Source organism: Emydura macquarii, unplaced genomic scaffold, assembly GCF_026122565.2.
Source record: "Emydura macquarii macquarii isolate MOO-44397 ecotype Brisbane River unplaced genomic scaffold, CSIRO-AGI_Emac_v2 contig_1483, whole genome shotgun sequence".
Classification (NCBI taxonomy): Eukaryota; Metazoa; Chordata; order Testudines; family Chelidae; genus Emydura; species Emydura macquarii.
The window spans coordinates 917,888-945,207 of NW_027131620.1; the positions used below are offsets into that span (position 1 = coordinate 917,888).

Here is a 27,320-nt window from a genome sequence, read left to right on the forward strand (position 1 = left end):
ACATTGCCACCCAATCCAGCCCTGGGTTTCTGCATCCTTGCCCTCCCCACGCGCCCCCCTCCAGCCACGTCCCAGAGGCGAGGTCTCAGCGGCACAGATACCTGCAGCCCCTGTCATTAGACATCAGCTGAGGGCCCACCTGGTGGGGGTTGGGGGACACTACTGAGATGGCCGGGGCGTGACCCAGAGCACACGACACAGCCAAGGATAGCAGAGCCCTGGTGGGTGTCTAATCCCTGCCCCCTGACGGAGCATCAGAGAGAGCTGGTGGGAGCGCGAGAAGGGGGGAACTACCCCAATTGCCAAGCCACGGGGCCGAGTGCGAGGTGCAGGTCTAGGCTCTGGAGCTGTCCCTGCAACCCAGCTGTGGGCGGGGAGGACGCAGCAGTGCTGCTTTCTGGGACGTGGGGAGCGGCCAGGCCTGGCCCTGTGTGCCCAGCATTAGTAATTGCAGCGTGGGAGCCCTGGGCGCTGCCACTGCGCACGGGCAGCAGCAGAGGGAACAGGGCGGGTTGGAGACGAATGAAGCCGCGTGTGTGTTGGGAGAATGACAGGTCCGGCTCCGGGAACCAGCTCTTTGCAAGGAGCTGAGAGCGTCCCCGTCCGCCCCGCGCCAGGCCGGGATGGGGGCTTCACAGCACGTTTGCTCCAGAGGGCGCCCAGTGATCAGGGCTCAGCTGTTTGTTCCCACGCCCCAGCTGGCAACATGAACTCATCTCTGCAGCCTATTATTAGACTCCCACCTTCCTCGCCCCAGGGACGTTTCCCAACTCTCCAGGGCCTTGCTGCTTCCTTCTTCCCTCTGGGAGGGGCAGAACAGAGGCTGCTCTTGTGTAACGTCCCCTCCGATTGCTGGAGAACTGGGCTGGCATGGCAGTATATAAGCTGGCGCAGCTGGGCGCTGGGCATCCTGGCAGCACCATGAAGTCAGGCGTCCTCCTCCCGCTCCTGGGGCTCCTCACGCTCTGGGCCGAGCTGCCGCCTGCCTCTGGGCAGATCCGTCAAGGTGAGGGCTCCCTGCCTGCCTCCCCAGCCAGCCCGGCACAGCCAGCGCTTCTCCTGCCTGCCCCAGCCCCACAGTCTGCTCCCACCCGCCCCCTTCGCTCCCAGCAGCTCCTGAGCCCCTCTGGCCAGCCCTGCCTGTGCCCCCGTCCCCGGCTCTGCCCTGCCCAGTGTCTCTAACCCCATGACAGTTTAAATGAAGGAATCGCTAAGAATGGGGTGTTCCATGGGGTTCAGATACGCACCAGGTCTCACATCCTAGCGACAAGGTCCTTTTTCAGCCCCGTCTCACACCCGCTTGCTGCACCGTGCACCCGTCCTGGCGACTGGGGCCCACTTAGCTGTGAATGGGGAGTCTGAGATCCTTCGCGGGCTTCTCCCCGGCCTCCTAACCCAGCCGTCTTTGCTCTGCAGTTGAAGAGATCTGCAAGCTCCCGCTGCGGCCTGGCCCCTCTTTAGTGCTTCCAGTCCCCGGAGCGCCACCAGCCCACGCCGCACCCTAGCACTGGCCCGTCCCACCCCCAGGCTGGCCGGTGGCCGGCCTACCCCCGCTGCTGGAGTGTCTGCCGGCCCAGCCTGCCCCAGCAGCGCAGCGTCGACCCACCCCGGCCCTGGGCTGCCTGCACCCCGGCCCCCACCTGCTTCAGCGGACAGGTCGGCTAAGACCTCCGCCGAGCCCCGGCAGCTCAGCAGGAGGGGGCTGGACGTGGACGGGGCCAGGCCTGGCTGTCAGGCTTCGCCTTCCCTGGCCTTATATACCCGGCACCCATGGCAGTGCTCCACTGGGACACGGGGCCTCTGGTGTGCGCTGGCACCTGGTTTGCCAGTGTCACACCAGCCTGGCGTGGTTTCGGCCCCTGGGTGGGGGCTCTGAAGCTCTGTCCTGAGCGGGGTGTTGCCACATTGCGAAGTTGCTGTGCTGTGGCTACATTGCGCTTTGGAACAGGAACCGACTGGCCCCTTCCTGAGGCCGTTGGGTGGTTCAGCCACTGAAGCAACTGCTCCCTTCTCCTCTTCTCCAACGGAATAAACGGCTCCCTGGAGCTGACTCTGCTGCCACGTGGGCATAGCTGGGATGAGCCCTTGGCCCCCCGGCTCACCTCTCGGCACGTGTTTGAAACACTGCTGTTGTCATGGCCCCACGGGGCCGGGCGCTGCAGACAGGATCTCAGAGAGAATCCTAGAACCTTAGCAGATGAGGGTTGGCAGGGAGCTCAGGCGGTGTCTAGTCCAACCCTGCTCAGAGCAGGACCAACCCCAACTAAATCATCCCAGCCAGGCCTTTGTCAAGCCGGGCCTTAGAAACCTCTGAGGATGGAGATTCCACCACCTCCGTAGGTAACCCATTCCAGTGCTTCACCACCCGCCTAGGGAAGTACCTTTTCCTAATATCCAACCTAGCCCTCCCTCTCTGCAACTTGAGACCGTTGCTCCTTGTTCTGTCATCTGCCACCACTGAGAACAGCCTAGCTCCATCCTCCCTGGAACCCCTTTCAGGTAGTTGAAGGCTGCTATCAAATCCCCCCTCATTCTTCTCTTCTGCAGACTAAACAAGCCCAGTTCCCTCAGTCTCTCCCCATAAGTCTTGTGCTCCAGCCCCCTCATCATTTTTGTTGCCCTCCACTGGACTCTCTCCAACTTGTCCACATCCTTTTTGTAGTGGGGGGCCCAAAACTGGACACAATACTCCAAATGCGGCCTGACCAATGCCGAATAGAGGGGAATGATCACTTCCCGCGATCTGCTGGTATTAGGCTCTGGAGCTGTCCCTGCAACCCAGCTGTGGGCGGGGAGGACGCAGCAGTGCTGCTTTCTGGGACATGGGGAGCGGCCAAGCCTGGCCCTGTGTGCCCAGCATTAGTAATTGCAGCGTGGGAGCCCTGGGCCCTGCCACTCCGCACGGGCAGCAGCAGAGGGAACAAGGCGGGTTGGAGACGAATGAAGCCGCGTGTGTGTTGGGAGAATGACAGGTCCAGCTCCGGGAACCAGCTCTTTGCAAGGAGCTGAGAGCGTCCCCGTCCACCCCGCGCCAGGCCGGGATGGGGGCTTCACAGCACATTTGCTCCAGAGGGCGCCCAGTGATCAGCGCTCAGCTGTTTGTTCCCACGCCCCAGCTGCCAACATGAACTCATCTCTGCAGCCTGTTATTAGACTCACCCCAGAAATGTGCTATCCAGAAAGCCGGAGAGCCTCACAGACCCTCTCCTCTCCTGGGGACCAGAGATCCCCCCTCTGCATTCCGTAGTCTGAGAGTCCCTGGTAGATCTCGGTGTCACGCTGCTAGATTGGATGGGGAAGCATTTATTATATTGTCTGACATCAGTGTGTCAACATGGTAGTAATTCAGGTGAGCTATGCCATGCCAGGTACTGTTAGACAGGCTGCAATGTGCTAAGTCAGATCATGATGTCTATGCTCATGTGCTATACCCATAACTTCCATTACACACATGGTTGAGATATCTGTATTTCAGATTGTGCTGTGTCTGGGCGACACCCCAGACAGGAGGGCTGCAGCACTAGCCTGCTTAATGGCCCATCAAGAGAGTCACGGGTACAAGGGGTCAGGGGGAGAAGCCAGGGATATGCCTGATGCATCACCAGGACTTACTCATATGACTCTGGACTCCATCTTCTTCCTGTAAAATTCCACCAGCAGCATGGCAAAGGAAAAGGACATAAAAGGCAGCTGCACCACATCCATTTTGTCTTTAGTCTGCCTTCAGCCACCCACCTACCTCTGGATCAACTCATCTACAACTGAACCGAAGCTGTGAAACAAAGAACTGAGACCCATCCAGGTACTGGATGCATACCAGAGGGACTATACAAGCCTGCAAACTCCACAATCCTACTAGAAATCTGATGTGTATGGACTTTCCAATCATTTGTATGGGTCTGATTGCTTTAATCCTTTAACATTTCTCCGATAGTTTGTTTCTTCCTTTGTATAATAAACCTTCAGTTTTAGTTACTGAAGGATTGGCTGGCAGCGTGGGAGTTTGGGTAAGATCTAAACTTATATTGATCTGGTGCTGGGGCTGACCCTTTGGGGTCAGGAGAAACCTTTTTGGTAAAGAGCAGAGAGTTTAAATAACTGGTCTCTTTACTGGACCTAGTGGCTGATTGGGAGCCAGTGACTGAAATGCAGTGAAGGGGGCTGTGTGTATTTTATTTTGGCTTCTTGATAACCAGTGTGGGGAATCAGAACCACTGTTTGCGGCTGGATGGGAAGGCTGACTTCAGTGTCACCCACCAGTGCCAGGAGAATCTGCTCCCCTTTTACAGCCTGCCCTGACCGTGGCATTTTCAGGTGGCTGCCCTAGGCACGGACGGGCCACAGTGGCATAGTCGTGGCAGGTTCCACAGAACCAGAACATCTGGGTTTTGGATCAGAACCTCACGCTATTCCAAATGTTAACATTTGATACTGAGAGTGTTAAAGGTTAAAGTTAGTCAGGATGAGTGATTCACAATCAGATGGAGCAGTCAAGCTGCAAGCCTGGAGAGAGAGAGACGGCATCTTCAGCAGGAGAGAGAATGGCAGGACTGCGCTGGTTGTCACCACAGAAGGTGGCTGAGACAGAAAGAGAAGGTGAGGAGAGAGCCCAGGAACGCAGAAGGCTGAAACTAGAAGCTGAGGCAAGAATTTCAGAACGTAAACGCGAAATCCAAGCAACAGAAGAACAGCAGAAACGTTGTCTTCCCGGAAACCCAGCTTCTGTGAACAGCGACTGGGAGAGAATCCTTCCAGTTCGTAGCAATTCTGATATGTTGGATACTGACATGGTAAATGGATGTAACCAGGTTAACCAACGTCACCCGGTCTCAGAGGGAGTATCGATGTAACTCTTCTGGATTGCCTGCAATCAACAGGGAATTGTGTGAAGCGGGTGCATGACTATACGCTGTTGTCTGTGGTTAGCCAGGTGTACTGTGACCAGGAAGAGAGTTTCTCTGGCCTCGGGATTGCGGAAAATAGCAGCTTTTCTGTTGGGAGTGGCGCTTTGTCTGTTAAGGAAGCCCTCCCACTCTCCCAGCGTTTGTCTATAAACAGCCAGGAGGGCTGGGACAAGGGAGAGGAAAGTTCAGAGTATTTGTCTGGTGAGAACAGCAGTTTATCTGCTGGGGGAGAGCTGGTCTCCGGAGCACTGTCCGTGGAGCGGGCAGGAAGTACCTCTCACTTTATGCTGATGGAGGATTTGTCAGTTGGATCAGATTGGTTCTGGATTCAACTCAAACCCAGGAAGGAAATGTTCCTAAGCCTGTGTCTCTTGGGGGCCATGACTTGCCCATGGAGGAAGCTACCCCAATCTCCAAAAGTTTGTCTGGGAACAGCCCTGTGGGCTGGGACAAAGGGGAGGAATGTTAAGGATAGCAGTTTGTCTGCCGAGGGACAGCTTGTCTCCAGTCTTCTGCCGGAGATGCAGACAGAATGTGCCTCTCGGCTTATGCTGACTGAGGATGTGCCAGTGTCTCAGAGTCGGGTCAGGACTGAACTGAAACCCAGAGAGAGTCTGTTGGGGCTCAGGAAGCAACCTCTAGCTGAAGAGGGAGAGGACAACATTGCTGTGGAAAACGGTTTGTTACGTAACCATCTTTCTGGAGAAATAAAACCTCATAGTAGCTTTTGCAAGCAGTTCTCTGCAGCTGAAGGGTGTGAGAGCGAATTGATTGCATTAGCGCAGGATGAATCCCTGACTGTAGCATATAAAACAACGGTTTATGTGGTGAGAAACGTGGCGCAGTTTCTAACTGGCAGAGGTTTTCACGTGTGAATGGGCTCACTGACTTTATTTTAGAAAGAACAGACAGCGGCTACTGGAACGAGCTTCCCCATCATGACTGCCACCCCCACCATCTCCTGGGGTCCCGGGCCTTTGTCACCCTGATCATAAGAGCTGTCCTGACCTCAATGACCTAAAGAGAGAGGGCCGCGGAGGACATCGCCACCCCATCAGCTCCAGCTGAATCCCAAATGCCGCCTGGGATAAAACAGGCTCGGATTTTCTGCTCCCGCCCATCTCAGCTCACTTCTGCTCCCCCAAAAGGACAGGTACTTTAATACCAGCCAAGAGATGTCAGACAAGTGGTTTTTCCTTTTAAAATTCTCTTCATCTAAAGAGAAAGGGAACAAGGGACGTGGCTAAAATGAAAGACGTATTTAATGCTTCACATTTCAAAGGCTTCCACTGGTTTTCCTACTTTTCTGTATCGTTATTAAAGGTTACAAAGGTTGTTACTGGCGTGTTTGCCATGGTGCTAAGCCTGCGGAGGGCTCTGTATTCCAAACCCCAGACCTCGTTTAACACGATTCAGTGTTGGGGAGTGGCTGGGTTCTGGTAACGCCTTTGGCCCATAGATTGTATCTAAATTGACTCAATGCCACCGTCACCAGGACTGATCACCGGGTGCTCCAGACAGCCTATATTTAGGGTGGGAAATGACATGAAGTGAAAATAGCTCATTAGTTCTGGGAGCTGGATTCTAGTCCTGCCCTGGGAGCCTCAGCGCTGAAAAATGCTAACAAAAGTCAGCTATAAAAATGTTCAGCATCCAAATCTGTGCAATGTGTTTTCAAGCAAAACTGCCAGGACATTGCCTGCAAGTAGGAAAACTGCACGTAAGTGACCTTAGGCAGTCCAAAAACCATCAGTATGCATGTGTCGGCAGACGGTTTGCATGCACACTCAGTAACTGTGCATTCAATTTAGGTGTGCAACTGGGCATATGATTTGTCTGCCCATTTTTCTGTTTAACTTCTCCAAAAACCTGGCCCTGAACCTTCTTCAACCACTAGTTTAAATGACATGATCTTTGAGAATGGGTTTTACATGGGGATCTGATACACCACGTACACACACAGCTCTCACACATTAGCAACACGGTCCCCTTTTACCCTAGCTTCCACCCTAGCTGCTGCAGCTTGCGCCAACCCTTCAGACTGGGGCCCTGTTCGTTTCAATGAGGCAGCTGAGAAGCTTTGCCGAGTTCCTCCCTTTCTTCCTAACCCATCTTTCTTTTTTCACTAGCTAACAAGATCTGCAATCTCCCTATGGATTCTGGCCCTTGTTTTGCCTACTTCATCCGCTACTACTACAACTCGGCCACCAAGAGGTGTGAGGCGTTCGTTTATGGCGGCTGTCAGGGCAATGGGAACAGGTTTGCCACTGAAGACGAATGTCTCCAGACCTGTGGACAGCCTGGTAAGAGAATGACGGGAATGCAGCTGCCCAGGTACTAGAGATGTGAACACACAGATCTGGGGACACATCTAGGCAAAACCATTGCAAATGAAATCTATTCAAACAGCAGAAAAATGTCAGTCACTTCTGTAGCCAGAGCCCAATTCCCAGAACGTCCAGCTTGCCAATGTATGCACCTAATTTGCATGGAAAATTGCACGTGTATTTTGTCTGCCCCTGTGGCTGCCTAATATTCATGAAAACCTGCCCGTGACCATTCTTCCACGAAAGGTTTAAATGGTGCAATTGGTGAGCCTGGGTTCCCATGAGCGACAGAGACAGAGACTCTCTTGGCTGGGTCAGGAGCTGCCCAGGTCAGAAGGATAACGCTGGAAATGTATCCGGGCCACGGACGCTATCGGGAGGACAGAGTAGCTGTGATGAGCCGTTGGCCCTCCTGCTCGCCACGCCGCACTGTTTGAAACGCTTCTGCAAGGGTTGCGGTGCCCTTGGCATCCCTTAGTGCCATGTTTACCCAGCCTTCTCCCAGGCAATGCCCCAGACAGAATTCCTCTCCTAACCCCTCCATCTGCTCGGCGGCTTGGCCGGCGCCGGCAGGGAAAGGTCGCCCCTCCCTGCGATGAGCTCTCGGTGAGACGGGAGCCGGAGGAGGGACCCCTCGCTCAAGGGGCAGGAGGGCCGTGGGAGGCTGGGCTGGAGATGGGGGAGAGGCAGTCTCAGGGATGTATCTCTGCAGCTGGCCTGGCTGGCTGGGCCTCCTGCCTGAGTCTGCTCTGGCTCCTGGAGTTTGCCTAGTGGCGGCTCCCGAGGTCGCACGGCCCCACGCACTCGGCCCTGCCTCCAGGACAGCGACTGCCCGAAGGGCCGGGTGCAGCCACATCGGCCGTGCCCTCCACCAGCGCCACAAGGCGGTGCCAGGCAGAACTGCTCTGCCTGTGTCTGACACCGGGGAGACAAACAGCTGAGTGCTGGGGCGAGCCCGGCTCCCTGCCTGCCGGGATCCCTGCGCCCAGCCCGCGGCATGAGGCAGTCCAGCACTGCAGGCCCTTGCCGCTGTCCCCGCTCCCAGCCGCTGGACCAGCCCCTGGCCTGACTGACCTCCCTTTCTTCCGCAGGGCAGGCCAGAGAGCGACCGGGAAGAAGAGCTGAGCACCTGAGAGCAGAGCCTGTGGGGGCACGGACGGGACCCTCCCATACGGCCTCCACCTGCCACCGGCCCCTCTCGCCCGTGGTCTGACCTCGCCCGGTCCAGGCGCTGCGTAATAAAGAGCTGAGCTCAGCTGGCCTCCCTTGCTGTCCTGTGCTGGGTCTCACTGGCCCTGCACGTCTGCCCGGGGCAATCCCCCTCCCCCCGTCCAGCGAGCCGGCGCCCCATCGCTCTGGGCACAGAAAGCAGGGCCCTGCTCCACCCTGCTCCCCCCACCCCGGCACTGCTGGCCCTGGCGAGACATTTGCAAGGATTGTGATGACCAGTGGGCTACTGGCTGCGGGTGGAACCCTCACATTCCACTCGCTGGTATCCAAGTACCTGCCCGAGGGGATCCTGTCAAACCCTGGGCACTCCGTCCCCTCTGCCTGTTGGTGCCAAGAGATCCCCCAAGTGCCACAGACCGTCCCGGGGATACAGGCTGAGTGGGGAGCCCTGCTTCAGCCAGGACAGAGACTCCACCCGAGGGAGGTGGCCACAATGCGAGTGAGCAGGCAGGGGATACGACAGGTCAGCCAAGGACCGGCTGGCCCTGCAGACGGGCACTGCTGAGGATCCAGCCATTAGCAGGACACCAGGGGAGCAGGCTGCAGGTGTGGTGAGGGTGCAGCACACGCAGGTCAGGCAGTGACTGTGCTAGAGGGACATGTGATCTGAAGGAACAGGAGATGCTTACGAGCCAGCAGCAGACACAAGGCCCCGAAACAGCCCCCGGGGATCCATCGCCAATCCCCGAACGCAGAGGCAGCCACAGCCGGAGGCCAGCCCTGCAGAGAGGGAGGAGATTCCCTGGGGCTAGTGGGGTGCTAGACTCGGGGCAGGTGGCAGGGAGACAGTCAGGCTGGGTGTCAGTGTGGTTCTGCTGAAGGTCAGGTGAGGTTTAACTGCGCGTCCAGGTGAGACAAGCCAAGGAGTGGAAAATTCCAGGGCCCTTTTCCCAGCAAGCTGCAGCCGGGCTATCCGCCGGCAGGTGGCACTGTTGCCCCGTCGATCCCGGCTCCCTTGTGCCTGCCCCCTCGGGCTCTGGGTTCTGTTCCTGCTCTGTGGGGCTGGGAGCCCCCTGCCAAGGCCTGGCTGCGCTGCTATCTGTGCAAGCCGCGCGGCAGGCAGCCGCGGGCACCGGGGCCTGCGCTGCTCTTGCATTGCAGGAGGGAGGGAGGGGATCCGGCGTAACCTCTTACCCGAAGCATCTCTCCCGGTACCGGCCCCTCCCTAGGACCGGGCCCGGGCCCTCGGCCCTGTGCCCTTCTGTGGAGGCTGCCCTGACCGTGGCGGGGAGGCTAAAGGCCCATCTCGCAGCCCCACGCACTCTGCTGGACTATTCAGTGACCCACGGGGAGCAAGTGGGTCAAGTGGGGCGCCTGGAGAACGTCCCCTTTCTCAGTGCCTGCCTGCACCCTGTCCTCGGCCAGCTCCGCCCGCTGACGAGCACCGGGGCAGAGGAGTGTGCAGAGCTGCCCCTGGCGTGCCGCACCCTGGGCCGCAGCTGCCGTGTCGTCCTGCAGCATCACGTCAGGAACGCTGCCATGCCCTGGCCTCTGCCCCCGAGGTGCCGGTAGCCAGCGAGGGCTCCTAGCTGCCCCTGCTCCAGGCCTCCTGGACGGCCAGAGCAGCACCCGGGCAGCAGGGGCCCTGCTATGAGAGGATTCGCTCCTTGTGTTCACGCTGGCACCCGAGAGTCTAGGACACACAGCCGGCGCGCTTGGATTGCACCCGGCAGAGGGCAGCGCGCCCCACGCACTGCGATCTGGGGACAGACTCACCCCAGGCGGGCGGACGGAGCTCGTGTGGACTGAGCGGGCCCCGCACCCGAGGGGTGACTTTGCCCTTCGCTTGTCGGACTTGAACCCTGCACGTTCAGCACCAGCCTCTGGCACTGCAGCGAAAGGAGCGACGCGCTCCTGGGCTGCGGCATTTAACGGGCTGCGAGCCCGGCCCGGCCCGGCCCGCGGGCTAGCTGCTCTCTGCTCCGGCACCAGCTCTGCCCAGCAGCACGGGAAGGACGGGAGGCGGCTGGGTGGGCCAAGGGGAAGCGAGTGGCCTCTGGCAATGAGTTTGGGGGGGTCTCAGGCCAGCTGCAGGGGGACAGGTGCCCCCGTCACAAAGGCGCCGTGCATGGCACAGCGGCGCCCTCGCTGCAGCAGAGGGGCTGAGGGCTGCCACAGCCGCCGGTTTTCAGACAAACGAGGCGCCCAAGGGAGTCTGCCGCCGCCTGCGCGTCCCCCGGTGCTGAACTGCTGAGCGCGGCGGGGAGAGCTGGCTGGCTCCACGTCCTGGCCGCTCGGCACGGGAGGTGGGGGGATGGGAGGAGGCAGCTGCAGCCTTGGCAGTGGCTCACCTGGGGCGGGGGGGGGGGGAAGACCTGGCCATGCCACAAAGAGCCCCTCCCCGCCAGGAGCTGAGCCGGGTCCTGGAGCCGGACCGACCTAGGTGAGCTTTGCTCCCAGCTCCACCAGCCGTAGGGAACGGCTGGAACCACTGCAGCATCTGTGAACTCCCTCCCCGCCCGCAGTGCCCCTGGCGGGGAGCGGCTGGGGCTAGGACCCCCCTGCCCTCCCCGGGTCCTGGCCACCTTCCCTCAGCTCTGGGAGCCTCGCGCGTCATAACCCGGCATCACTGACGTGCCGCGCAAGTCACCTTCCCTCCTGGGCGGAGCCAGGCACCCTTCCCAGCGCCCCCAGCCCCTGCCCTGCCCGGGGGGCAGGTCTGGGTCTCCCGGGCACCAGGGCCGAGATCACCGCAGCACCCAGGAGCCATGTCTCCTCCGTGCCGCGCTGGGGTTTGCTTTGAAGCGAGCTCAGCGCCTTCGTCTGGATTATAATTACTGAGCCCGGACAGCGCGGCCAGCCTCCCCGCCCCCACCCATCGTCCCGCCCGCGTGCCGCGCAGGCTCTGGCCTCCGGCAAGCTTTGTACTGGGGGAGCGAGCAGGGAAAAACTCCCCAAAGGGCCACTTTATTCTTCAGCGCAGGGTCTGCCTGGCCGCGCACAGAAACGCCTCCTCGGTGGGGAAAGGAACGCCTGCGGCCTGCTCTCCGGGGGCTGGGGTGGGGCATGCCACGACTGCGCGTTGGTGCCCGGCTCCTGAGTGATGGAGCTGGCTGCCGGGAGCGACAGCGAGCCGCGCTGGGCTGGCTTAGCTCAGCGCAGTCCCTGGGGGCTGGCACGGCTCTGCCCCTCGGCGGGACGAGGGCAGGTCTCACTAATGCTGGCGGGCCACAGATGGGTGGAAGCGGGAGGGCGGCGCGGGCTAAGGACCTGCTGGCCAGGCTGAGGGGGTTATGGGCCAGGACAGGGCAGGCTCAGGGACTATCGGCCAGGATGCAGTCCCCACAGGGCAGCCCTGCACCTCTGTTCCCACATGTGGAATTTCTTCCTCGGCGCTGGACTTTTCACTGACCCGGGCCCACGCCAAGGGCTTTCCAAAGCACCGTGTGGACCATTACGGCAGGGCTTGGACTCCCACGCGCGAAGGGTCGGTCTGCACAGGGACAAAAGCCCCACAGCGTGGCCACGGCTGGCCCGGATCAGCGGACTTGGGTTCCAGGGGCTGAACCTCGCTGCGTAGCTGTGTGCAATGCACGAGCGCCCCTGGGTGTAGTCCGAGTGCATGCCCGAGCCACTGCCCTCTGCATGCACAGGTGTCCTCTGGGTCTGGTGCACAGCGACACGGGCATCTGGTTGGACCCTCCGCCAAGCCCCTGCCCTCCCTGCCAAGGGACTGGCCCTGGGTGGCGAGGGAAGGTGCTGAGCGCTGTGTTAGCCTGCGAGGTACGGCGCCAGCTGTCTGACACCTGGCTCAGAGCCTGGCGGGGCGGGGCTGGCCAGGTGCCAGGGGCTGTACAGCTCTGGCAGGAGGAGCAGGGAGCCTGTCCGGGCTGTGGCTCCCTGGCCTGTCCAGCTAGCAGATGCTGGGCCTTTGCTCTCTCACTGCCTGGGGACGGGGTGCGGGGCCCCTCCCCGGGGCCTTCCCTTGGCCTCAGGGACAGCGTACCCGGCTGGGGAGAGCGACTCAAGGAACCTTGCATGGCACCCCTGGCCCCCGGGGACGCAGGCCCAGCAGCTCCGGGTCAGGCCTGCCCCTGCTGTTCCATGTGGGGCAGGGGTGGGAGGGTGCATGCAGTGTGGCGGGACGGGCCTCATCCTTTGATCCCCACCGTCCTGGGTCAGACTGGCCCCTTGGCCCCTCCACTGGATCCTGAGTGAAGCCCCGTCTCCCCCCCGCCCCCGCTCCATTAGCGCCAGCTCCTCGGGGGTTAACGACGCCAGCTGCCTAAACGCCTCTGCCAAGGCTGCGGCTCAATAATGGCCCTAATGGCTCCTATCAATAATGCAGGGAGCGCGTGAGCAGCTGCGGCGAGATACAGACTGCGGGGGGGGGACCTAGGGCCGGGGTGTTTGTCTCTGGTTATTGCCCCCTCCCACCCTGGCAGCCGGGGCAGCTAGTGCCAGGCGGTGACCCCCCCCACTGTCCCCAGCTCCAACTGCAGGCCCCACGGGCTCATCAGCTCGGCCGGGGGCTGCGGTGCGGAGGCAGGGCCCCGCGGCTCCGGGAAGGCAGCCTCCCGAAATGGAGTTTTTATTACAGCCATACATCACCGCGGCGTTCTGATGCGGGCGGACGGCGGCGATTTTTCTTCATGGTTTACAGACAAATGAGGGGAAGGAAAATTGATGTGAACTTTGCTATAGCAAGAGGTCGGGCGTGCGGGGAGGGAGTGATCAGTGCGTTAATGCAGCGCGGCCAGGCCGCTGCCGGGGCTCCCTCACCCGCAGGGACAGCCTGGCGCTGGCTGACGTGTCTGCGCACATCCCGCTCTCCCCGGGGGCTGATCCAGGCCCCAATCCAGCACAGCTCGGGGGCAGGTGCTGCGGCTGTTCCCCGGGCTCGGAGGGCACTACTTGACGCTGACAGCCACACACAGTCGCAAGTGCTTTGCTGGACTGGGGCCGTTACGGGAGAGCCCCCCCCCAGCCATGCCCAGCCAGCTCGGCATTGGGAAGCCTCTCTTCCTCCGGCATGCAGGGCTCCGTGGCCAGGGCAGCGCCACGCTCTGCGCGCTGCAGCTCTCAGCACTTCTCGGTGACAGCTAGGACAGGATGCAAACCCTAATGGAAACTCTCTGTCGGCGGTAGGGGGCCTAGGACCTGCTGAGCAGCAAGGCAGGGAAGTCTGAGGCTCTGTCTACACTTAAAACCCTGCAGCGCACCGCACCGCTGTAGTGCTCAGTGAAGACGAGCGCTGTGCCGACGGGCGGAGTCCTGCCACGGCTGTAGAGAGAGGGTGGGGGCTGCGGCGCAGGCTGCGTGATGACAGGGAGCAGCAGGTTATTCTCGCCCTTTTGTTCTCCAGAAGGAGAAGCTGGCTGGCTTTGTCTGTGCTCCTTCCTGGGGACGATGAGGCAACCCCCCCCTCCCACCCTCCAAGTCGGCAGAAGCTTTGCCCACGTCAGCACCGCAGGATGCTTAGCACACAGCTGTGGGGACCGGTCCCCTTCCCTCCCTGAGCGCTGCAGCCTCGCTGCCTCGTGGGTGGAACAGGAGTCTAGCTCCCGGCGTCTCTCCCGAGATCTGCCCCTGGCTTGTGGCATCCGCTGGGCCCGGCGTCCATGGCAGGCAGGGCGTTGGCCGAGCAGGAGGGAGCTGTGGTATTCGGTGCCCTGCCGTCACTCTAACCACACCGTCCAGGCGAAAGGGAAACAGAGCCGCTGAGGAGAGCTGTTGGGAAGGGCTGTTAACCCCGGGATGGTCCTGAGCTCTGCAGACATTGCTCCCCGTGCTGCCGCCTGCGGGTTATCGGCTCCAGCCTGCTGCCATTCCACAGCCGCCCCGCACCCTGACTGTGCAGGGGGGCTGGTTAACCCCTTCTGACCAGCTGTGTATGGCCATAAATACTCATAAAATGCTAACAGGCTCCTTTAAATACGTCCCTGACGTGCAGCATCGGTACGTCTCAGTACAAAATCAGCAGGTTTTGCTTTGCATTCCATCGGGCCCGTTACACCGAACGCCGGCTCCCTTCCAGGGTCCAAAGCAGGACCCTGAACGACACTGGGATCCCAGCCTGGCGTAATTCACCCCTGTGCTTCTGGTCTGCGGCATAGTTACAGCCATGGCCTGGATGTGCCCGGCTGGCCAGTTCCCGGGGCGGGGGATCCTCCACCCAGAGGGGCCTGGATGTGCCCGGCTGGCCTGCCCCTGCAGAGAGGGGCTTGGAGCGGGAGGAGGGACGCAGGACACCAAACAGGCTGGATTCGCGCTATCCCATTTCATCTGCCCGTACCCGCCCCCCCGAATTGGAGCCCTGCTCCCAGCCGTGAAGGGCCCGTCCTGTCGCCCCGGGTTCTGATTCTGGACATGCAGCAGTAGGCACGCTCCTGCCCCACGTGTGTAAACGGTGAAGTGCTGTGGGAAGGCGTCCTCCCCATGTGACCGATGGTCTGGGCTGTAGCCGGGCCGTGCTGAGCTGTGCTGTGAGAGGGACGGGGCGAGCGGGCATCTGTCCCCCGCCCGCCCCCTTGGAGATTTTACCAGCTCCCTCAGGTCTCACTGGGAGAGCCGCGGCAGCCAGCTCGGAGCCGGTTCCTGTCCCCTGCTGACCGACGCTGGCATTGGGCTTTGCTGGCGACAGGCTAATTGAGGTCACCCGCTGAGCGCTGCGCCGGCTCATCAGGGTTCACTCTCATCTCAGCGCCGTCTGTTGCCCCCCCGCCGGGGCGATGCCTCCGTGGCGCTGGCTGCGAGCCCAGAGCCGCCCCCTCGTTCTGTGCTGGGGCCCAGGCCCTGCTCTCTGCAGCCTCCTCTGCTGCCCCATAGCTGGGGACCCTCCTTGCCCAGAGGGACAGTGCCTGCCCACCCCATGCACTGGGGATGCCTGGGCTGGCGCTCAGACCTGGGCCGGGCGGGGGGGTCTCCTGCTCCCAGCTCAGTTGCTGACTGGCTCCTTCGTCTGGGACAAGGCCCTTGACTTCCCTGTCCCTCGGCGTCTGCATCTATAAATAACAACGGTCACCTACCTGCAGGCGCACTCCAGCCCCCAGCCAGAGCCCCGGCGGGTGGAAATGGACACGGTCCCGGGGAGGCGAGGGCGTGGTGCTGATTCCAAGGGCAGAAGGGACCACTGTGATCAGCACAGGCCAGAGACCCTCGCCCAGCGATGCCTGCACCCAGCCCCGAGCTGGAGGCTGAGCCAGAGGAGATCTGTTAAAAAGAGCTGTCTAGTCTCTGCGTACTGATTCCAAGAGACAGAGAACCCCCCCCCCCCCCGCCCCCATCCCTTGGTCCATTGTTTTAATGATCAATAACCCTCCCTGCAAAAAGCGCGAGCCGTATTTCTAGTCTGAATGCGTCTGGTTTCAGTGTTGGCAGCGCAGCTTGTCAGGCCCGTGCCTGCTGGACTGAAGAGCTCCCTGCTCGCCCAGCTCTTCTCCCGGTACTTACAGCCTGTGACCAGGCCACGCGTTCGCCTGCGCGGGGCTAAGCCAAGCAGCCTCAGCCTCTGACGTCTGGGCTGCACCAGTGAGGGCCTGGCCCATGGGGTTCACACCTCGTGTTCCTGCCGAGCCCTGCCCCGGCTGCCTCCTGCCGACCAGGGCAAGCGCATCTTTCCTTAGCGTGGCTGTCACATCGTTTGGCTGGCCCCCCACGTGCGAAACCAGACCCTGTGGGGCCTCCGTCCCCTCCGCCGCTTTCAGGCACCATGCTGAAACGGGGCCCATGAAATCAGCGTACTCGCAGCGGGCGGGCTGTGCGCTCCAGAGATGAGGGGCTGCGTAAGGCCTGACCCCAAGAGGGGAGGGTAATCTCTGCCTCTGCAGAACACCCCGTTTATTCCCTGGACGCCCTGAAATCAAGGTCTCCTGGCAGTGCCGCTGTCTGAGGCCATGAGGTCCTAGTCCGCGGGGAAGTGTTTGCCAGCTGGCAGCTGTGCTAGTCCTGACCCAATTGTCACCGTGCTCCTGTCCCCTCAGACCCAGCCCGGGCTCAGGAAGTCTTCCACAAGCCCTCAGAAGTGAATAGCACAGGGATGTGTGTGTGTGTGCACGTACAGTGTAGGGCGAGGTGCCTCTCATGCTCTCTCCGTCCCGCCAGTCAGGGGGCAGTCCAGAGGAATTCCTGTCGAGCTGTTCTGTTGTAGCTGGGTTAATGTCCGTATCTACTTGTCTGGAAGATAATTGCTCCTCCCAGCATGGCCTCCTGCCTGACAGCTGGGCGGAAAAGCCTTGCATCAGGCTTGCTAAAGAATGGTGATCTTGAGAGAAGGCTGGTGCTCAGCCTGGCTGTGGTCTCAGCACGGAGAGCCCCCATCTATGGTATCAGTGACAGCCTGCACTCACATGGACCCCAGAGGTGAAGACGCACAGGGGAGCTGCAAGCTAAGCGCCTGCTAACACAGCGAGGGGCCAAGGTGATCTGTTTAACAGGTTCCTCTCTAAGCAGCCATGGGCGTGTTCATAGAAGATATGGTGCCGAGAGCCGGCTGCTCGGAATTGCACTGAATAGAAATGTGCGGCTAGGATGGGGAAAGCTGTGATAAGAGGGTGCACGCGCAGAATCCATTACAGTTTATCGGGCTTTCTGTGTGATCTCCCATGACCCTCCTTTGAAAACACCCCTGGCGGCATGGAGGAAACGGCTTTGCACAGCGCTTTGCAGGTCCTTGCAAGATGGGCTGGGAAAGGAAAGGAATTCAGAGAGGCTGCCTGCTGGGGAGAGGCGCCACAGGAGGGAGGACAGAGGCTGCCGCGGATGGAAACCAGGGGAAGGGGTTAGACTGGACCCGGCGCAAGGGGGGACTGGTGCAAGTATCGGAAAGACCCAGGGCTTTCGTCTGGTGCTATTGCTGTGTCCTGTGGGCCTGTTCCACTGACCTCCGTGGAAGGACGGGGGTTGATAGTGATGGGCACAGGATCAGGCCCCATGTATCTACTGTAACTTGGGGACATTCTTTGCAGAGAAAAACCCTGAGGGTTTAGCAGACTTGGGGTCTTAGAGAGGGAGTGGGGGCTCTTTGCCCTTCCTGGGTCTTTCCCACTCCTCGGAGTGCCCCACTTGAAGCTGGGGCGGCCTTTTAGAGGCCAGACCCCGCCCAATAAAGTGAAGGGAGTTTAGCTGTTGGTGTCAGTGGCTGCAGGGTCACGGCCCGTATCAGGCGTGGTCTGCAGATAATGGGTGGGGCAGGAGCCTTGAAAACAGGAGAGGGCTGGAACAGGGAGAGGCTGGCAAACAGAACCAGAAGGTGTTTGGGGTGCTAGAAAACACTAGAACTGTAAGAAGCCCCCGGATCCGTCCATCTGCGAAGGCAGAACAGACTTCAAACACCTCCAAGGGAGTTGTCAAATCTAGCCTGTCGGCAGCTGGTAAGGGCAGCGAATTCTCCCGATTGTTACTGTGGCTGACGCGCGTTAGGGCACGTGCTAGTTCAGAGCAGGGCCCGTTGTGCACCATGCTGCGCAGACACTGGGCAGCCCCGCAGAGGTCTACGAAGTGTGCCGTTGTAATGATCGTAGCGCTGTAGAAGACGCTCCGCTCTAGGACGTCACGCTGAGCCAGGGTTAAATTCTAGACCCCTCCGGGCGTGCCGGGGCCAAAGGCCAAACCTCCCTGATAGCGTCGAAGTTTTGGGAAGGTGGCCTGGGGCTTGTGCAGGTAGGAAAATACCAGAGAGATGAGCTGGTGCTGGCCTGGTCTCCATACGCGCAGTGGAGGCCTGAAACTTTCATTTTGAATCCTGCAGCATTTATTCCCTAACTAGCTCTGCCTTCCTCGTTGCGAGGATCCAGCAGGGTCTCTTATTCTGAAGGAGGGATGGAGACGACTAACAGTACAGTCAGGATGTTGTCAAGTGATTTGCAAGAACATTCTGTAAAATCCCTAATGAAATATCTTCTCCAGACTCCAAAGAGATGGATGTATAAAAATAAACCAACTACTAAATTCAAAAGATGAATGGGAGCAAAACTTCAGTGAACAACCAAGGAGCAGTCTTGCGACCTTAATCAGGAGTAATATTATTAATGCGTTTTCCCCAGGTGCACCAAAAGATTTGCATTTACAGCAATTTGCACAATAATGAGGCGAGCTGACCGTGCGTCACCTCTGTCACAATCTCCACCAAATCAACAGCAACCTGCTGAAGCCCTGGCTTAAAAGCTCTTGTGCGTAGCTTGCACCGCTCTCCCCCTTCAGGTGTTATTCCACCAGAGCTGCCTTTTTACCATAAACGGACAGCGTCTCAGGAGCCAGACCAGGCCAGGAGGTAGATGGTGGCGGAGCCTCTCTTTCTGTCCTGCGCTCCAGCACTGAGGATGGACAAAGGGGCCGCAGCACCTGCTAGCCTGCTTCCCCGAGCTGCGGCTGAACTAATGTTCGATCCCAGCCTGGGGCTCGGGGACATGGTGCTCCTGGGGGTGCCATCTTGTAGCTGAGACATCAAATAATAGGCCTGGACCATTTGTGGTCATTACTGATCCCAGGGCATTTTCCACAGGAATCGCGGCTAACCCTTAGCCACTTTTAAACACCTTCCCAGGGGTTCCCTGCAGCTTCCCTTGCATGGGGTTTCTTCAACCTCCTGCCCTGCGTTGCTGTGTGCTGGTAAACAGGTCCCACTTGTCCCCAGCAGCGGCTGCATCTCATTAGCTGATACCGAGGCCCCTCGCTATTCCTCACATCGCGACGGAGGCTGAGTCCCGGTGTGTGGAAAGAGCCTCGTGGAAAACGCCTGTTGAGGGCTGGGGAGCGCAGCACACTGAGGGCAGGTGTGCAGTCTACCAACCCGGGCGGGGAGCCCGGGAGCTGTCACCATCTGCGGGCTGTGCTGAGTGGGGCCGGGTTCCAGCAGGAAGCGAGGACTTGGTGGCTCATTCTTGCAGCCGTAATCCAAACTACAGCAGGGCTGCGGTGAGCCAGACCCTGGCGGCCAAGAGCATTGCACAAGGCTGGCTTCAACCTTCCTGGGCCTAAAGCCGGGGAGGCAGAGACCTGCGTGCTCTCCAGGCGCCCCCCTCGGTCTCTGGCAGACCCAGCCCTGCCGGTTTATAGCCCCTGGGGCGTCTGGCTGGGGGGTTGGTGCAGGCCCGTCTGCTCCCCCGGAGCACTGACCCCGGTGAAAGGGGGGCGCTGGCGGGGGAGGGGGCGCTCCCTGCCTGCACAGTGCTCGGCTCCAGCCCCCAGCACATCTCAGCTCTTCTGAGAAAGTTGAAGAGCTCACCTGGGCCTGTTGCCTAGCAACTGCAGACTGTAAAGGATAGGCCTCCAGACACCGTAACTAACCCCGGCTGCCGCTGAGGGGTAAGGGAGGCACAGCCAACCGGGCAAAGCGAGTTAGAACAGGCCGCACCCCAAGCAAACCGGAGGCAGCCCCTGCAGCCTGGCCCGGTGCGAGTCGATGCCGGGGTCTCCACCTCGGTTAGCGCGTGCGCTTCCTCCAGCCAGATGCTGGTGGGATCTGAGCAGGACGCAGTGCGCCTCCCTTGGCCGCGCCACTCCTCTTGCTGGCCAGGCCCCGACGTGTCGACCCGCAGAGCAGCAGCAGGGCACTTCTCCCGCTGTCCCGTGGAGGAGAGAGGCAGAGGAAGGGCAGCACCCAGGAGCTGCTGCACCTCGTTCAATCCTGGATTTACCCCACCGGCCACGCCGGGTGCTGCCGGAAATGCCTGGACCACAAAACGGGAGAGAGACGGGCTTTGGCTGCAGAATGTGCCAGCCTCTGAGCCCTCCTGTTCCCTTCCGCCAGCAACCCCAGTGCAGGACTCGCCTCCCCCAGCCAAATGGGGACACGCTCCTCTTCCCAGCAGAGGGGCCTGCCCAGGAGCCGTCCGAGAGCTGTCAAAATTAGCCAAGGGAAATGACTTCCCGCGGCATTTCCCTCCCTCTCTAGGCAGCGGCTCCTGAAAAGAGCCAATACCAAATTCCTCTGCTTGACTAGAAATGAATATAGTGTAAAATCTACCGTGGGTGAGTTAAGAAAACCTCATTTAAAATCCCAACACAAATAGACTTTTTATAAGGTCAAATGAGAGATTAAATGCTGCTGACGAGCAAAGTGCTTGTCGTCTTGAGTCTAGTTTTTATAATAAACATTTCTGGAGGCGTCACGTTCTTGGACGTGGCTGGGTGGCTCGGTGGCTCCGGAAGGGCCAGGCTGTTTAACCCGGCCGCTGCTTTTGTGGGCGTGATTAACTGTGGCACAAACAAAATTGTTTGGGCGTCCAGGCCCCTGGCTTGCCGGTAGCAGGATCTCTGCAGGCAAACGTTTTGCGCCAGGCTAGATGCTGTGGGCACAGAATGGGAGGGCATTTAAAAACACTTGGCTGGGCGTGGCCGGCGTGGCGGTCCCTGATGGGGCCGCACCTCGTTCTGAATACACGTGTCTCACTGCTTCTGCAAAGTGCAGAGAGAGCCTGGGAGCAGATCCAGGCAAGAGCGTCCACGCTGTGCCGCGCGGTACGTCCCCGGGCCAGACAAAGAATAACCCTGCAGTGGGGGGAGGGCAGAGGAGACTGGCTCCCCAGAGGGCAGTGGGCTGGCAGCTGCCTTTCGCAAGAGGCTGGGCCGTGGAGACTGCAGACACGCTGTACTCTGCAGGGACCTGCCCAGGCCTGCGCGCCCCACGATGGCCATCCAGCACTTCCCGTTAGCTACCTCCCACCCAGCCTGCCACCCCGCCAAGGGGAGCTATGAGCAGGGAGGAGGCGGGCAGAGCGGGTTTCCATCTGTGCACACGCTGGGCTCAGCGACCGTGCCTCTGCCCGGGTACCCCACCCACAGAGCTGGTCTCCTCTCGGTCGCTCCCCTCTACTCCATAGATCCTACCTGCCTTTGTCCTGGGACGTGGCTTTGTGCTTCTCAGCACCTCCCTGGGCAGCACTAGGGGTCGCTGGCTGGTGCCAAACTCTCTGGCTTCACAGCCGGACTTTGCCTCCCGTTGCTATGTTCCTTCCATATCAGCTCAGGCCAGGCTGTCTCAGCGGCGTTGCTCTTTGTTCCAGCTTGCTGCACAGCTGCTGATGGCTTGGGGAGAATTCAGACCAGCAGCCCTAACCTGACAGCTGAGAAGGACCTGATCTTACCTAACAAAAACCTGGGGTGCAGGCCAGTGCTGTCTGTGCACCAGGCTGGTGCCAGGGGGGCAGTGAATTAGGAAAGAAACCGAGCGGCAGGTTGGGATTTTTCCTGTTACTGTCCCGGGCACAGGGGGCCAGTGGATGAGTGTAATTCCCCTCTCAGCACGTCCCTCCTGCCTGCGCACACGGGTGTCCTCTGCTTCTGCTGCTCTGCCTCTGTGCAGAACAGGGCCGGTCCTATGGCCCGTGGGCCTCCCGTGTCCTAGTGTCCATCTCTTCGACCAGATCTGCCTTGAGCCTGGCGCGTACGTATAGTCGGGATGCGGGAGTGGGCTGCAGGGCAGACATTCCCTAGGGCCCAGCCGAATAACGAGGGACTTTCAGCCCTATCGTAGAAACCAGGGGCTAGACGAAAGCAGCGCACTGGGAGACGGGACCCAGCCGGTGCTGAGAGCTGGCACGGCTCAGTGCCCCTAGCTGAGGCCCCAGGAATGCTCTCTTCTCCTCCTCAGATGTGTGACCAGGAACCAACACTCCCGGCTTCCTCCTCCTCCCGGCTTCAGCGCGGGAGGGTGCCCGGCTTGGCGCTAAGGAGAAGGAAACCAGCCATAGCTGCGTCCATCGGAGGCGCGATCCCTCCCTCCCACCCACCTGCCTGCTCACCCCCTCCCACAGCCACCCAGGGACCAGGATTGATGGCTTCAGGGTTGAAAGGCTCCAAATGTGGAGGTTATATCCTTCCGACAGCCACATCCATCACAGGACGCTCATTATTGAGTCACACTCGGCGAGCCGGGCTGATTGCACACCTTATCTGAACCCCGCAGCTGTGCCCTAAATTCTGAGCACAGCGCCTGTCTGAAGGCATTTGGCTGCCTGTGTTCAAAATGAGTGTTAGCATCCCTCCGGTCCTGTCCCCCCCCCACGGCTTTGTGACGGTGCTTAGCAGCTCTCATCCATCAGCAGGGCACCGGGTGGCCTAGCTCAGTGCCCGCCCCGTCACGGTCCGCCAGGCCCCACGCTAGCCAAGTGTCACCCAAAGGACCCGCAGCATCCTGGACTCTCTCCCATTCCCCTCCGAGTTCTCCTGGCGCCTTGGACAGGAAGGGCTTCCCCTCGCCTCTTCCACACGCTGCCTCGCTCACTGACCCGCAGCCCTTCCCCAGGAGAGCTGACCTGGTTTCAAGGCCGAGGCTCTCCCGCCTGCAGCCCCACGCTGCCTGAGCAGGGTAAAGAGACTCGATTTCCACGGCTGCTGCTTGCCGGGGCCATGTACCTTAACGCCCAGCATTCCCCGCGTCCGCACTGGGAACAGCAGGGCCGGCTGCCTGCGTGCCCGTGGTGTCTACGCCCCTCTCCAGGCCTCTCGCTCCCGCAGGCGCCGTGTCTCTCCAGGGCCGGGGGGCAAGCGTGGCTCTTTGTTCCGTGTGTGACTCAGGAACGGCCAAGTGGCTGTTGCTGAAATTCCCACAGAAACGCTGTGTGTGTGGGGCCTGGGGCAGCCCGCGGAGGGACACACAGAGCCAAGTGTTGACGGCTCCGAGGGAGTCACTGTGAGTGGGGAGAGTCTGTGCTAGTCACTCCAGAGTTACCGAAGTCTGTGTGCGTTTGGGGGGGAGGAAACTGTCCTGCACCAGCTGGGCACTGCCTCTTACCCCCCATTTCCACGCCTTGTGTGCAGTTTGCACTGACTGTCATGAAGAGCCAGGGGAGATGTGTTGTCGTGGGCTTATTGCCCAAGCCACTCTCAGTGTCTCTGTGCAGGGCCCCCTCTCCGCAGCGTAGGCTGCTGGTGCATGTGTAGCTTGGCGCGTGCCATCTCTTGCTCCAGGACCTTGCGCATGCAAATGACACCATGCTACGTGCAAACCCCCCGGGGTGTGCGAGCTGAGCCGAAACCGGTCTGCGAGCAAACGGATTTCGGATGTGGGTGCAAGCGATTGTGGGCAAAACTTGCCCAGAGCAGTGGCCGTGCCGCAAAGCACACAGCCAAATGCCACGGCCAGGTTCCCCGTCTCAGCTCGTGTCCCGCTCTTGCTCTGTGGTTGGAGGACAGTCGATGGGCGTTTTGCTGAAGAACTGCAGGATCTGGCCCAAAGTAAGAGAGCTCCCGCGGGGCAGGTCCCTTCCCCAAGGCTCTGCCTGTCTCTGGTGCGTGCAGGGGGCTCCTTTCGCCCACTCCTGCATGGCATGAGAGGCGTGTGCACCACGCTCACTTAGGAGCTCACTGCAGGCCTTGCTCAGGCCATGGCGTGGTTTACCCGGTGTGTTCCCCCATGGGACTGACCGTCCTCTCCTGCCCCTCTCACGCCAGCCTCGCGCCGTGCTGCACGGCATGCCTGCTCCTGATTCACCCCGGGGTGAGTGAGAGGGGAACCGGGTCGCAGGCTGCTCGAGACAACCACGAGCTCCCAGGGGGAGCCATGTCCCTGACCCCTAGCGGTGCCCTCCTCGGCAAGTGCTGGGGCCGAGGGGAAAATGCTTGGCCAGACTCTTTGGGAAACGACTCAGCTAGGCTAGACCCTGGGACACCACAAGTGGAGGGACGCTGGGCGAAGGTGGCTCCCTCTGTGCTCCCCCAAGCTGGTAGCCAAGATCTTGGCCCAGTGTCAGCGCAGCCACAGATGGCTGAAAATCCAGCCTCTGGCTGGTGCGGCAAAGGTGTATCCGGGCCCCCTCTTCCTTGCTCCAGTCATTCACCCCTGCTATGCGGGCCGCAGGTACGCTGGATGGTGAGCCCCCCCGCCCGCCACTGGGTGACCCTCCTGGGAGCGGCTGAGCGGGGTTTACAGCCAGGTTGTGCTGGAGGAGCGTTGGAACCTCGCTCTCCTGGGCTAGATGGGGAATTTCGTCTCCCCCTCAGCCACTCCTGGATTGCCCGTGTGGTTCCACCATGGACCAGGGAGCCCAGGCTCTGGGCCCATTCAGTCCTGGACCACTCCAGTGCCTGTCAGAGGATCTCACGCCCAGCCAGGACAGACCACGTAACACCACAGTGAGGGTCTCCTGGGCAGAGCGGAGGTTCCTGTCACTTCTGTCTAAAGCCCCGTTCCCCAGGCTGCTCTGAGAACGTCCCGCTCATCTCGCAGGCAGTCTGGCGGCCGTGGGAGAAGGGAGGCGATGGGCAAGGCGGTGACAGCGGAGGGGAGGGGACTGCGGCTGTCGTGGTGTGTGATCTCTCCTGCGCCAGAAGGGAAATGCCATCAGTAACGTCCCATTACAGGCGCGGCGTGGCTGTGCTCAGTGACTTGTCTGGCTGCTGCATTACAGGCTCCACAAACAGACTCGTTTATTTCCCAGCCTCTGCTGGCTCCCAGCAAGCGCAGAGCAGCACGTGGCATGCCTGGCGGGGAGCAAGGGACTCGGCCTGTAACGACACGCTCTCATTGCTGACCGCGGAGCCGGGAGGGCTGAGCCACCCCTGACGACGGCCCCACTGGCCAGGCCTACCAGCTCCACCTTGCAGGGCTGTGCTGAATCGGGGCCTTCGGGAGAACAATGCACGGGCCAGATCCTCCGCTGGTGTGAGCTGGTGTAAACTGGCTGACCTCCATGGAGCTTGGCTGGTTTACACCAACCGCGCTGCATGAGCCGGTGAGTCTGTCCCAGCTTCCCACACACGATTGTCCCCGTGCCCAGAACCACCAGGGCCACATCCACTCCTTGGCCATCTCCACAAGGAGCCTGAGGGTTGCACAGGCCAGGGAGACCAAACGACTCCCTTGCGTGCTGCAAGCAGGGACTGCAGCCTGCTAGCAGCTCGCCCCATCCCGTGGAGGCGCAGCCAGGACCGGGCACTCACCGAGGGGTGTGGGGGGGACCCCCTGTGTGAGCTACAGCTGCCTGGGGCTGCTGCAATGTGCTTGGCTAGCGCCGGCGCACCATGCGTTTCTGGCATCGGTCACGAGCCACTCGTGGCGCACGCGCTGGTGACCTTGGTGCACGTGCTGGTGACCTTGGTGCCCAGCGCTCCGGGGCAGCGGCTGTGTCTGTGCACTAGGTGTACCTTGTGCCCCTGGCATCTGTGGATCCTGCGCGCCCTGTGTTTGTGTGGCTCACACGCGTCTCCTGCCTGTGCCGTCCTTACGGCCTGGCGTCCCAGCAGACAGCCTGGCCACACGGGGAGAGATCTGGAAAGGGCGGCGCCAGTGAGGGTGGTGGGTGCCGGTCTGCTCCTTGCACCACGAAACACCTGGTGAGCAGGAGCAAACATGAGCAGCTCCTGCAGGTCACGTCAGCGCCACGCTGGGCCCTGTGCCGCTCAGCTCCATCCCCGGGCTCAGAGCCCCGCGCAGGTCCCGGGATTGCTGCCACTTGCCTACCTGCAGTTACAGCAGGCGTGAAGCTGGGCACGGTGCTGGGTTGGGGATGGGCCCAGCCTGCGGAGGCTGAATCTGGGTCTGTTGCTGGCCGTGGTTTATAGCTGCAGCTCGGGCACGGGCCCTTCCCTGCCTGGGCCACGCGCAGCAGCCCCCGTTCGGCAGGCTGGGCCTGGGACCCCTCGGCATTGCTCGTGAGCTGCCCGGATGCTGAGTGTCTCCACGGGACGGGGCCGAGCCCAGTGTGGATGATAGCGCGAGTTGCCAGCCCCTCCCTCGGTGCGTGTGTCTGGGGCGCCCTCGCCAGCGGGGGCTTTGCTGACCCCAGCACGGCTGCAGTACAAAGGTGGCGGGCCAAGGCCATTCCTGGTGGAGCGTGGGCACGGCAGCTCCCGCGTGGCCAGGCCCGTCGGCAGGGGCAAAGCGATCCCTGATTCGCTCCTGTCCAAGCGCTGCTCCAGGAGAGGCAGGGGCTCCTCTGCCTGCCCCTTGGCTCCCCACCTGTGCCCGTTCCTCCCATCTCGGGCTGGCCTTCCCTCCCGCCCGCTGTCCCGCTGCCCCTCCCCGGCGCTGAGCCGCTGGCAGGCGTGTGATCCCCGGCTGTCGGTGTGATGAAAAGCCTCCTGCGGCAATGCAGATAACGTACAAGCACAGGTCAGGCGAGGCCCCTGTAGCCCATCCATCAGCCGCTGCCGTGCAGGAGCCTCGGGGTGCCACCATCTGATGCATGTTATCCGGCACAAATGTGTGTCTTCCCCCAAGGTTAAATGGATGAGCCAGGCTCGGCGCTGACAGCTTTGCTGGCCTGCAGGAGCGAGAACTGAGCAAACCAGCGGGCGATAGAACGTTCCCCTGCTGACAAAGGCTCCTCCCCGGCCCTGCCCTGGGGCCGCCTGTGCTGGGACACGCTTGCTGGCAACAGCTCACCAGCCTGGGCGTCTGGGGACTGGGGGCAGGGCTCAGGGGTCAAATCCTGCCCTGCCATCCTTGGCCCTAGTGTGCTCTGGCTCAGTGTCTTCTGTGGCAGACCCTGTGCCCCAGCTCCCTCCTCTGACGAGCATGGCGCGGTGCTGGGGAGGGTGCCGGGGCCCGGGGGCTCTGGGCTGGGCTGAGCTGGGAAAGGTGGGGCATGCAGTATTATTCATAGTCACTGGAAATGGTGGCTTCCGGCAGCTGGGGTGAGTCTGGCCCAGGGTCTGGGGCAGAGGGCTGGGCCGGGCACAGCCTGGCTCCTCCATGAGCGCTCCCCCCCCCCACCCCGTGGTGGGTTCCCACGGGGTCCCAGCTGGGGGAAGGATGGGGCTAGCAGGCAGGTGTGCCCAGACCAGCCCCTGTGATGCTCTCTGCGTGGCAGGGCCAGGGGGTGACTCCTGCCTCTGCATGAGCAGAGAGCTGACTCTCGGGCCCTTCCCCCAGCGCTGGGACCCCAGGCTGCAGACCTGACGCCCACAGCGTTTGCGCTGGCCGCTCTGGGGCATCCTCGGGGCTGCAAGGAGCAGACCTTGACCCAGGCTCCCTTCC

At 61.0% G+C, this 27,320-nt stretch overlaps 1 protein-coding gene across 1 annotated transcript; it reads left to right on the top strand.

Moving 5' to 3' along the window:
* The first annotated feature begins 921 nt into the window (after positions 1-921).
* On the top strand, positions 922-8,491 carry LOC137156932 (kunitz-type serine protease inhibitor 4-like). The gene is made up of 3 exons (XM_067553941.1): positions 922-1,006; positions 7,034-7,207; positions 8,323-8,491. The coding sequence occupies exons 1-3, from the start codon at positions 922-924 to the stop codon at positions 8,442-8,444; spliced, it is 381 nt and encodes a 126-aa protein (XP_067410042.1). The 3' UTR covers positions 8,445-8,491.
* The last annotated feature ends 18,829 nt before the right edge of the window (positions 8,492-27,320 follow it).